Raw genomic sequence first — 11,637 nt, 5'->3', positions numbered from 1 at the left:
ATGGATTACAGAAGCCAAATGACTTTGATAAGGTAAAATTGTGAAATGTTAAACTTGTTAATATTGTACATGTTAACTGAATTATTCAGCTTGAAAGGAGAGTCCTGGGGATACACATACTCTGCCACAGACCATCATAGTATCAACTCACAGACATTTAATGATTGTTTTAGCCCCAAAGGCCCGTTACTCTCCGGCTGTCTCTACCGCCAATGAAACCAAATGCTCTTATCATAAACTCACTTGTCTACATAAGACGATGGATTCCTTAATGATAAGAATCACCCTTTGCTGTCCAACACACACATGGCAGGATACAACAGCGACGCGTAAGTCAGTGTCAACATTCATTGTGCATTCACTGATGATTCATTTAGCTCCATCACAGCGTTGTGGGAAAGGAAATGCCTTTCCTCCACCTACCACTTAACTCATGAAGGAAATCACATTTATCTGTGGGTATAGTGCACAAAAAAGAACATACACACAGGCACACAACAGTGCAATGCTACACACACGCCTGCATATTGAAGCGTTTTTACACGTTGCACAATAATACACGAGGCTGGCTGGAGTGCTGGCTGCTGTTGTGAGTTACTTCTGGCTAGGAAGTGTTTGTGTTTGATTGGGTATTCAAAGCCAAAGGAGGGATAATATTAGAAGTAAAAAGCGCAAAGAAAGACAGAATGACAGAAACTTTGTTCTTTTGGCTTCCTCCATTGGCCGGTAGCAGCCGGAGCCTAAGTGAATGCATGATAACATGCCGGACTTGGTAGTGCTCTTGCTTTTAACTGGCAGCCAAAGGAGGCAGCCAGCAAGAGGCAAGGAGCCAAGAGAAGGCTGGACATGTGCAGAGCTGGACATATGCACAGTCTTTCACACATGCCCACTCACACTGTCTCTCCCTCTCTCTCTCACACACACACACACACACACACGGACAAGATCTCATTGTTGAAAGGTTTTTAAACTGGTTTCGGATATAAAAGCAAAGAGGTGGAAGTGACAGAAACTGAAAAGCAACAAGAGGAAGTTTTGTGTGGTGTGGACAGGTTTTTTGTTTTATTGCCACTTTAAAAATGTATGATCACTTTTCTGTGTAGTATCACCAAGGCGAAATTTACCTCACGTTCAAGCTACAAACACAAGCAGATAACTACGAGCATGTATACGTGGGCGTGATTTCCGTCATTTCCATGCATGCATGGATCAGTAAATGTGTTTGTTTGCCCTAAATCCTATAGAGGGATTAAGAGCCAGTGGGAGAAAAGACTTTGTTTTTATAGGGTAATGATATTAAGGGCTATTCATTACAAGGAGAGAAAATAGGACAGCGGTGATTTAGGGGCCGGTATATCTGACAGCTCCGGAGATAATCCTCGGAAGATGTTAAACCAGGTAGAGAAAGCGAAAAAGGGAAAAGTCACCAACTTGAATGTTTGCATATCTCTATATCTGTTTACTGCACATGCTGTCTCTCTAACCGGACTGTAACTTGTCTGTTTTAAATAAGCTTTACCATGGCAACAGCTGCTTCCTGTGGCGGAAGGAAGTTTATTCTTACTCTGTTGTGTTTTATTTCCCATGACAAAGCTTCTTAGGGAGACCCTGCAGCTATTACCGGCGAGTACAATTAAGTAGGAGACAGCTTTGCAGAAACGGTTGGAAGGAGAGTGTTCGTGTGTGTGTGTGTGTGTGTGTGTGTGTGTGTGTGTGTGTGTGTGTGAGTGCGTCTATGTGGTATGGATTGACATTTGACCTGCGCTGTACCTGGGCTCCGGGGACATTTCGACTTTTTGCTGTGTATTCATGTGTCCCCCTAAAACATGACTTGTAAATGCATTTTTAAGTGTCTAAATAATAATTTTTTCTACTTCTTATGAGGTCATTATTTATCTTTTGACCTGTATTTGCTTAAACTGTAGTGTAAATTCATTTATTAAACTATAATTAAAAGATTTTCTGATTTTCTTAAAAGTCCACCTATACCCCTCACCTGATTTTTGTGTATTCCAGTGTATTGCACAGCGACGTTTCGAGTTAGAGTGGATGTGTGTAGGTACTGCAATTTAATACACATTTTCAATACACACGGCCGGAAGTCATTGTGATTGGTAGGCTATATATATAGGCGGTACCTACAGGAAACGGCGCCACAACTTTCGCGCGCGTGCCCTTTAACAAGTGTATGTCGACGGCAATACGAAGACGGATTAAAAACACAAAGGTAAGCCTTTTTTAATGTAAAATGCACCATGACTTTAATACTATATGAAATTATAGGTGCACAGGCCTATATTAAACTGGTTTAATTTATGCTTTATGGACTGTTAGTGAGTCTTTGAAGAAGTAAAACGGCCCCAGCGTTTGTCATTGAGTAAATAAAATAGGGCTGACGACTAACCGCGTCAACGCGATAAAGCGGGCTAACCCGTGTTAGGATTTACTCGGTGTTAAAGCATTATTGTGGCTTAAACGTGTTAATGCCGACATCGCGACTAACGCGATTAACAATTAAACCAGCGCAGTCTGAGTCAAAATCCCTGATGTCGCTGTTAGCTAATTTCGGGCAGTTTGTCCAATGTCTGTCCATTCTGCTGACAGCCCTAAAATAAAAGCAAGGGTATAAGTGTATTTAGTCGTGTATTTATTTATATGCCTGAAGAAAAAACTTCTTACAGTTTTGATGCCTAAGCTTTCTCAGTACTTGTATCACTCTCTGCAGTCGCCATTACAGAAATGTCACATGTCGCCATTTTGAGTACTAGGCCTTTAACATTTTAAAAGAAGGCATAAATTAGCACTATGAATAAGTCAGCTGTGTTTATGCTGTAAACTACACTACTGCTAGTTCTGCTACTACTGATGATGATGACAATGATGACGATAATCGTAATACTTTATATGCTTTGGTAATACAGCCAATCGTACAGGAGAACATGCGAAGGAGACGCATTCCTCCACGGGAGGATGCAGTCTGTCATGTTTCTGCTGGAAGGGACAAACTGGGACTTGATATCCACTACATAAATGCCTTCAAAGGTAAGTTGGTCTTTAGTTTGGATTAGATTTGGAGTTTGTCACTTTGTCTTTTGTCACTCACTTGGTATGCCTCTGCAATTCAGGTCGGGGCATTTTCACGACTGTTCCATTCCAAAAAGGAGACTTTCTTTTGGAATACAGAGGTAAACTCATAACAAAAGAAGAATGTGAGCGGAGACACAGAGTTTATCATGACAGCCTGAAGGTGTTCATGTTTGAATTCAAGTTTGATGGAAAACTCTGGTGGTGCGTATTATATCAGTGTAGTTTGATTAAGATTAAATGACACATTGCTTTTGATTTATGAAAAAAAAGCTTCCTAACTAACTAGTTAAGCTAATACTTTTTTGCCTAACCCCACAGTGTGGATGCATCTCAAGAAGATGGGTCATTAGGCAGACTTGTCAACGACAACCACATCAGTCCAAGTGCTAAGATGAAAATATTAAATATCAATGGAAAGCCCCATCTATGCTTATTTGCAAGCAGAGACATAAGTCCAGGCGAAGAAATAGACTATAATTATGGTGACTCGGATTGGCTCTGGAGATGCAAGGTATTTCTACAATTGTACTTTTTGGAACTGATAAATTGCATACCCTAAGCCATTTTTACATTTGTACCTACTCAAATTGGCTTAACGTGACTTAGGGCATCTAGTTTTTCACTGAAATTGAGTATCACCTACTGTGCCTGGGGTAACTATAGCAATGCAGCCGAGCATCCAGTGATATAAATGCCACAGCAAGCATGGACGTCAAGGTGACAAAATGCCTGCTGCTCAGTCTATACTTTAGTGTTCAATTCAGGGATCACGCTGTTAATTTTGGTCGCTATTTCAAACATTTCAGAGTTTCAAAAATGATGGCTTGGATTTTCACGAAGGAGGCGCACTCATAACTTATCGAGTGACACCATTGACCAGCCACCTGGTGGCATTCAGTCTATGTCAAATTTTCTGATCACTTTGGATCACTTGGAACCTTGGTGCAGTAGTTACTGAAAAACTACATGGTACTATAACCTACTGGAAAAACAGGGGTAGGTACTAATGGAAAACAGGCAATTGTGATGGCTGCCACATCAAAGCCCTCTAAAAGCACTAAAAAAATATCAGCAGGTATGCAGAAATAAAAAATGGCTTTCGGTTTCTAAATTTGAACAGTGATTGATGTTTAATGTGATTCTACACAGCAAAATCTCCAGTGTTAAATTAACACTGGAGAGTGTCTATAAGGGTCCACACCTCTGAGTGTTAAATACAACACTGTTGAGTGTTAAATTAACACTTTTGACAGTGTTATATGTTTAAAAGTAACCTAGTCAGTTTTGAAGATTAACAATGGCTAACACTGAGCAGTGCTGATTTTCTAACACTGGAAAATAACTCAAAATGTTAGAAATATTCCAGTGTTAGAAAATCAGCACTGCTCAGTGTTAGTCTTTGTTAATCTTCAAAACTGACTAGGTTACTTTTAAACATATAACACTGTCAAAAGTGTTAATTCAACACTCAACAGTGTTGTGTGGACCCATATAGACACTCTCTAGTGTTAATTTAACACTGGAGATTTTGCTGTGTAGCCTCTTTAGTTAGATTCATTTTAAATTTTGTCCCTTGAAGATAAATGGGCCCTAGTGACAGTTCGTTGCTGCTACAGGTGATTGTTTTACTCCTTTAGCAATGGCTTAAAAAATAAAGAAATCACACTGACTATTTGTCTCTTAATCATAGGGCCTTAAATTCTCTATACATGACAGTGAATATTTTAAAGACAATAGCTTGAAACTTATCTTTCTCATACAGTTTATTTAATGTTTCAAAAGCCTCTTAAAAAAAATGCACTGTATATTCATTTTCTATCTGTTACACACGAAGACGGAGACCAGCCAGATTCAGAAGACTGTGAGCTGCCTAAAGCCGCAACCAAACAGCTTTCCAAACAATGATCTGGACCTGAAACATCCAGAGCCTGAAAGGGTAAATATAATCCAGTGTACCACTTAATGAACTAATAATTTAATCTATCATCATTCTTTATGGATGCTGTGTGTGTGTGTGTTTGGCAGTCACCTGGGTGTGATGTGATTTACATGGACCGTGGCTTGTAGGTCCTTTTCATTGTTTCAAAGTGCAAGTCTGGATAACATCTGAGTGTGTGTGTGTGTGTGTGTGTGTTAACCACCCAAATGTGACTTAGGAGGACCACACTGTTATTGGGGGACTCCGTCAAAGTTTGCTTCATGGTGACATCACTCTGGTTTTAGGAGGGGTCTTCTCGTATTTCTTGACAGTTTGACCTACAGCATGCAGAGCTGACTGCATGTGCTTTGTTTCTATGTTGAAATTTTTTGAAACTCAGGCTTGAACATTAAGATAGATAGTACTATACAACTTCTTAACTTGTTTTAGGCACTTTTTACTGCTTTAGTGCATGGGCTCTCTCTGGCTGTGTACTCTGGCTTCTTCCCACAGTCCAAAGATGTAGCTTATGGGGTTAGGTTAACTGGTGATTCAAAACTGCCCTTTGGTGTGAATGCAAATGCTTGTCCTTCCATGTTAGACTGGTGATCTGTCCAGGTTGTACTGCCCTATGGTAGCTAGTATAGGCCCCAAAACTGCTACCCCACAATCCTGATAAGGATAAGTGGAAGAGGATGGATGATTGCAAAGGAATCAGTTGTTAACTATTGTAGCCAGTATTTTTTTCAGAAGAAAACATTTCTTGAGTGGAAAGCCCCCCCCCCCCCCCACACACACACACATGCAAATTAAAGACAGAAGCACAGGCCTGCCCAGTACAGTTGCAAGAAGAGCACTTGGTCTAATCTTTGTGCCATCTTTTCTTTGTTGCAGGATCTTGATGAAGAAATGCCTCAGCAAGGCTCAGAAGCCATGCATTCTTCTTCAGTGCAAGATTTTGAAGAGGTAACATTGACCTAGGACAGATTTTAATGAATGTTTCTCATGCACGATGTGTACCTTACGCTATTTGCCGATAGTGAAATGGTCTATTCATCCTCTTGAGTGATGCATTTTTAGTAACTGTCAGATTACTGTTCTTTTGTCTTCATTCTCTATCTGTTACACACGAAGACTGAGACCAGCCAGATTCAGAAGACTGTGAGCTGCCTAAAGCCGCAACCAAACAGCTTTCCAAACAATGATCTGGACCTGAAACATCCAGAGCCTGAAAGGGTAAATATAATCCAGTGTACCACTTAATGAACTAATAATTTAATCTATCATCATTCTTTATGGATGCTGTGTGTGTGTGTGTTTGGCAGTCACCTGGGTGTGATGTGATTTACATGGACCGTGGCTTGTAGGTCCTTTTCATTGTTTCAAAGTGCAAGTCTGGATAACATCTGAGTGTGTGTGTGTGTGTGTGTTAACCACCCAAATGTGACTTAGGAGGACCACACTGTTATTGGGGGACTCCGTCAAAGTTTGCTTCATGGTGACATCACTCTGGTTTTAGGAGGGGTCTTCTCGTATGTCTTGACAGTTTGACCTACAGCATGCAGAGCTGACTGCATGTGCTTTGTTTCTATGTTGAAATTTTTTGAAACTCAGGCTTGAACATTAAGATAGATAGTACTATACAACTTCTTAACTTGTTTTAGGCACTTTTTACTGCTGGTAGTGCATGGGCTCTCTCTGGCTGTGTACTCTGGCTTCTTCCCACAGTCCAAAGATGTAGCTTATGGGGTTAGGTTAACTGGTGATTCAAAACTGCCCTTTGGTGTGAATGCAAATGCTTGTCCTTCCATGTTAGACTGGTGATGTGTCCAGGTTGTACTGCCCTATGGTAGCTGGTATAGGCCCCAAAACTGCTACCCCACAATCCTGATAAGGATAAGTGGAAGAGGATGGATGATTGCAAAGGAATCAGTTGTTAACTATTGTAGCCAGTATTTTTTTCAGAAGAAAACATTTCTTGAGTGGAAAGGCCCCCCCCCACACACACATGCAAATTAAAAACAGAAGCACAGGCCTGCCCAGTACAGTTGCAAGAAGAGCACTTGGTCTAATCTTTGTGCCATCTTTTCTTTGTTGCAGGATCTTGATGAAGAAATGCCTCAGCAAGGCTCAGAAGCCATGCATTCTTCTTCAGTGCAAGATTTTGAAGAGGTAACATTGACCTAGGACAGATTTTAATGAATGTTTCTCATGCACGATGTGTACCTTACGCTATTTGCCGATAGTGAAATGGTCTATTCATCCTCTTGAGTGATGCATTTTTAGTAACTGTCAGATTACTGTTCTTTTGTCTTCATTCTCTATCTGTTACACACGAAGACTGAGACCAGCCAGATTCAGAAGACTGTGAGCTGCCTAAAGCCGCAACCAAACAGCTTTCCAAACAATGATCTGGACCTGAAACATCCAGAGCCTGAAAGGGTAAATATAATCCAGTGTACCACTTAATGAACTAATAATTTAATCTATCATCATTCCTTATGGATGCTGTGTGTGTGTGTGTGTGTGTGTGTTTGGCAGTCACCTGGGTGTGATGTGATTTACATGGACGAAGTTTATTAGTTGATATCTGCAACTGAATTGAAAACACCTCACCTTTCCAACTGTCCAAAACAAATAAATGTTGCAATATTTTGCTAACAGTGTCACAATCATCGTCTGGTGTGCACAACAATATCATCTTTGGACAAGTGCATTCAGTGTGTGGGACTGGTTTCCTCCCTCAAGTGGCTTGGCTATAAGTGCAAAGGTGAGACATTTAGTGAATAGGTACATTATATAGTAAAAAGCATTAATGGAGTTCAACAAGTTAAGACTAGCTGAAATGAACACTGCTCCCTTTTTAATTAATGGGTGGTCACGTCTAATTAAAGAAATGTAGTATTACCTCATTGGTGCAGGACCTTGTAAAAATGGTATACTTGGGATTGTCCTCAATTCCCCATTCCATAACATAAACTGCTCAAAATAATAAAGGGAACACTTAAACGATGCGATGTTACTCCAAGTCAGTCACACTTCTGTTATATCAAACTGTTCACTTAGGAAGTAACACTGACAACCAGTTTCACATGCTGTTTTGCAAATAGAGTAGACAACAAGTGGAAATTATAGTCAATTCACCATAATAAAGGACTGGTTCTGCAGGTGGTGACCACAGACCACTTCTCAGCACTTATTCTTTCTGGCTGATGTTATGGTCACTTTTGAATGCTGGCGGTGATTTCATTTTAGTGGTAGCATGAGACAGTCTACAACCCACACAAGTGGCTCAGGTAGTGCAGCTCATCTAGCGTAGCACATCAATGTGAGCTGTGGCAAGAAGGTTTGCTGTGTCTGTTAGTGTAGTGTCCAGAGCATGGAGGTGCTACCTGGATGTGGAGTAGGCCATAGGAGGGCAACAACCCAGCAGCAGGCCTTAAATAGTAAAACTATGTACTATAATTTCCAGTATTTGCTCTGTTTTTTGTCATATCTCGTTGTTAATGTGAGGTTTTTGGGGGGGGTTGTATGTGTTTGGTTTTTTTGGGTTTTTTTCCCCCACAATTTCTCAGATGAAATTGCATTAAGTGATGCTGAAACAAAGGACAGTGAGAGTGAATCAGATGATGATGACACATCACTCACAATGTCGGCGTGTGGCACCAGTGAGCCTGTACATGCAGTAGCTGATTCCACAAACACAGCGCAGCCCCAAGACACTGTAGATTGTGGTAAGTTACCACTAGCTTGGTTTCTGTGGATAAAATGTTTGTTACAAATATTAAAACTTAATCAAATTGTGTAATCAGCAGATGAAGGACTACTCACAATGCCTGCAGCAAGTGAGACTGCTGCTCCCTCTGAAGGTAAGGGGTGCAGTTGGTTCTCGAAGCTTATTATTGTTTCATCACTTTGCAACATATGGCAAACTGCAGAGTGGTGGCAAAAAGTCACTTGGATGAGTGACAAAATGTTTCTCCCACTGAAAACGCTACGTCCAGATTAACAGAATCAACGTTTTGGGATTTACTTACCTGGATGATTGAGCATGCATCAAGAGACTTTTATTCAACTTTTTATTCAGTCTTTTATTCACAGCGGAACACTAAATGTTGTCTCATTTTAGAAATTTGATAAATTTTCAAACAGAATTTTAGCTCGTTTTGATATTGATGGTAGCAACACATTTCAGAAGTTAGTACAGGGTAGCATCCATTCTTTTAACAAGCAAATGTTTTTTGTTTTTTTTGTTTGGTTTTTTGTTTGTTTTAACTACTACTACTTTATATATCTTCCAGAGAAAAATGCTGCTCAATCCCACAATTCCCGAAGAGCTCCCAAAAACATGTGGTCCAAGGCTGAGGTTGCTGCAGTGATGAGGCATTTGAAAGACCACATAAACGAAGGGAAACTAGCCACCAAAAATGAATGCAGTCATTGCAAATTGGTAGAAGATCCGGTGTTGGCTGGAAGAACAGTTCAAAACATAAGAGATTTTGTAAGAAACAGAGGATTAACTGCAAAAAGGCAGAAAAAAATGAACTAAAATAACTGTTTAGAGAGCTGTGGTTTTACATCTTGGTCAGATTGCCAATTGTTGTTAACACTGATGTTCTGTTTAAAGAAAAAAAAGTTCTTGTTAAATACAGAAGTAGTTTGTATTTCATAATTTTTACATTTAATTTATTTAGGGTTTTTTTTGACGGGTTATATTTAAAATAAAAAATTATAAATGCATATTTTCTCCCCTTAATATTTACCTTTAAACTATTAAAATTCATTTTAAATGTTTTTAATTTTTCTGTTTTCTATATTTTTATATTTCTGTGGGAAGCGTGGGCATTTTTGTCCATAGATTTCTTTTTTTATATATGGTTAAAATTAATGTTCAGATCCAAGAACACTAATAAAATGATGTTCCAGTAATCCTGTGTCCTGTCAGATGTGTATTCATGGTAATGATGAGCTATTTACATATTACATCATTGTCCCTTTAAAGACCCAATATTGTTTTTTTTGGACCTCATAAAACACATTGTTGTCAAGTGGACAATGTCTCCAGAAAACACAATAGAGTCTGGTTGGTGTGTATCAGTGTATCTAGACTTCTATAGGGAGTGTATGAGGTCTGAAGTGACCCAAATTTTTTTCAGATTTTTTCGAACACTTTAACCTCGCTCCCTTGGCTCTAAGTCCTTTCAAAAGGGTAGTCCACTTAAACCACCACCGGGCGGATTGACGTAGTATAGTCCCGCCATACCACATAGACCCGTATGTGTGTGTGTGTGTGTGTGTGTGTGTGTGTGTGGTAACGACAGTGAAAAAAAACAAATCACAAAATTGTTTTATCTAACTTCTCTGCACCATAATATCACTCCTACTCATTTGCTGTGATTCTCTCTTTCAAAACACCCCTCCATGCTGGGCAAGCTTCCTCTGTGTTGTTGTGTTTTTTCGTGCATAATGATGATGATTGATGAATGTGTGTGACACGGAGATGCTGAGAGAGACGGAGCGACGGAGAGAGAGAGACCACGCACAAGGCCCTGACTGATGTTTCGCACTGACACATCCACACAGAGACACATTCACACGTTCTCAACATACACGCTCTCGCACATTAACACCCTTAATTGGGGTAACGGATATACAGTCACCCATTTAGCCGCACTATGAGCTAAAGGCTGTGATGAGCCATGGAAAAACTTGCTTTCCCCCTCCCACACACACTCACTGCGACAGTCTGAGACAGACACAGGAAGAGGCTGGATGGAAAATAACAGTAAAAAAACCCAAAAACATATTGTGGATTATTTAGGCAACACACTCTTCAGTGCAGTGATTTCAAACGGCCAGTTTGAATGTAGAAAGCTGTGAAAGGTTGTGTTTTTATTTCTTGCTTAGATTAAAAAATACCCCAGGCATGGAAGTAAAGTCTAAATCTCTCAGTGACTCACTGAATAAGCTCAAAAAAGATGGATGAAGATGAAGAATTTGAGGCTTAAAATAACAACAGTTTGTTGTCTGAATTCTCCATTATACTCGGCCGGTATCTTTGGTTAAGGATTTTTTATTCGTGATATGTAAACCAGTAATCGAGCCTGTTTTTGCAACTAAAATCCATCGATATGACATTTGAATCCTGCTGTGCGACCTTTGCCCGTCTCCAGGCCTTTGAAGCTGTTCACCAAATTAACTGACTCATCTTGAACTGTGACATGAAAGAGCTGTTTTTCAATTAAAACACACACACACACACACACACAGAGCGACAATTGCAATTAGCATCATTGTGAATTTGTGCACCACAACAGGGATATTATACTAGCCAATACCCCTTCTAGGCAGCCCGGAGGCATGGCTGCTGAACGACAAATAGAGTATACATGCAGTTTTTACCACTATTAAAAGCCCAGCAAAAAGTATGTTGGTACCTGTGCGTGCTGTGGAGTGACATTAGATTTGGGAAAATATGTGATTGTTTAGGAGAGTCAAATGGTTAACAATGGACACAGTGGTCTTGGGTTGTTTTCACCCCTGCGGTCCATTTAAATGGTTCATTTTTGCCAGTGTGAACACTGTAATCACACAGAGACCCTTTGGAGGAGGTGACCTCAGTAAGGCTCCAA

At 40.0% G+C, this 11,637-nt stretch overlaps 1 protein-coding gene and 1 long non-coding RNA gene across 2 annotated transcripts; both read left to right on the top strand.

Annotated features, from left to right (window-relative positions):
* The first annotated feature begins 1,694 nt into the window (after window positions 1-1,694).
* LOC143418431 (histone-lysine N-methyltransferase set-1-like) lies at window positions 1,695-5,050 on the top strand. The gene is made up of 5 exons (XM_076883538.1): window positions 1,695-2,227; window positions 2,922-3,042; window positions 3,126-3,288; window positions 3,406-3,598; window positions 4,922-5,050. Exons 1-5 carry the CDS (start codon window positions 2,189-2,191, stop codon window positions 5,048-5,050), a joined length of 645 nt encoding a protein of 214 aa, XP_076739653.1. The 5' UTR covers window positions 1,695-2,188.
* Window positions 5,051-7,352: 2,302 nt separating this feature from the next.
* Window positions 7,353-9,490, top strand: LOC143418508 (uncharacterized). The gene is made up of 5 exons (XR_013098498.1): window positions 7,353-7,447; window positions 7,670-7,775; window positions 8,581-8,739; window positions 8,818-8,874; window positions 9,307-9,490. It is a non-coding gene; the product is annotated as an uncharacterized LOC143418508 (long non-coding RNA).
* Window positions 9,491-11,637: the final 2,147 nt, after the last annotated feature.

Source organism: Maylandia zebra, linkage group LG4, assembly GCF_041146795.1.
Source record: "Maylandia zebra isolate NMK-2024a linkage group LG4, Mzebra_GT3a, whole genome shotgun sequence".
NCBI lineage: Eukaryota > Metazoa > Chordata > Actinopteri > Cichliformes > Cichlidae > Maylandia > Maylandia zebra.
Note: the sequence above shows the minus strand (reverse complement) of the source record. Positions and strands in the feature narration are given on the sequence as shown.

Excerpts from the sequence above, each read along its gene's own strand:
- LOC143418431 (XM_076883538.1), top strand. The coding sequence starts at position 2,189 with ATGTCGACGGCAATACGAAGACGGATTAAAAACACAAAG. Across the intron at positions 2,228-2,921 it reads GACGGATTAAAAACACAAAG|CCAATCGTACAGGAGAACAT; the intron begins GTAAGCCTTTTT and ends TTGGTAATACAG. Across the intron at positions 3,289-3,405 it reads TTTGATGGAAAACTCTGGTG|TGTGGATGCATCTCAAGAAG; the intron begins GTGCGTATTATA and ends CTAACCCCACAG.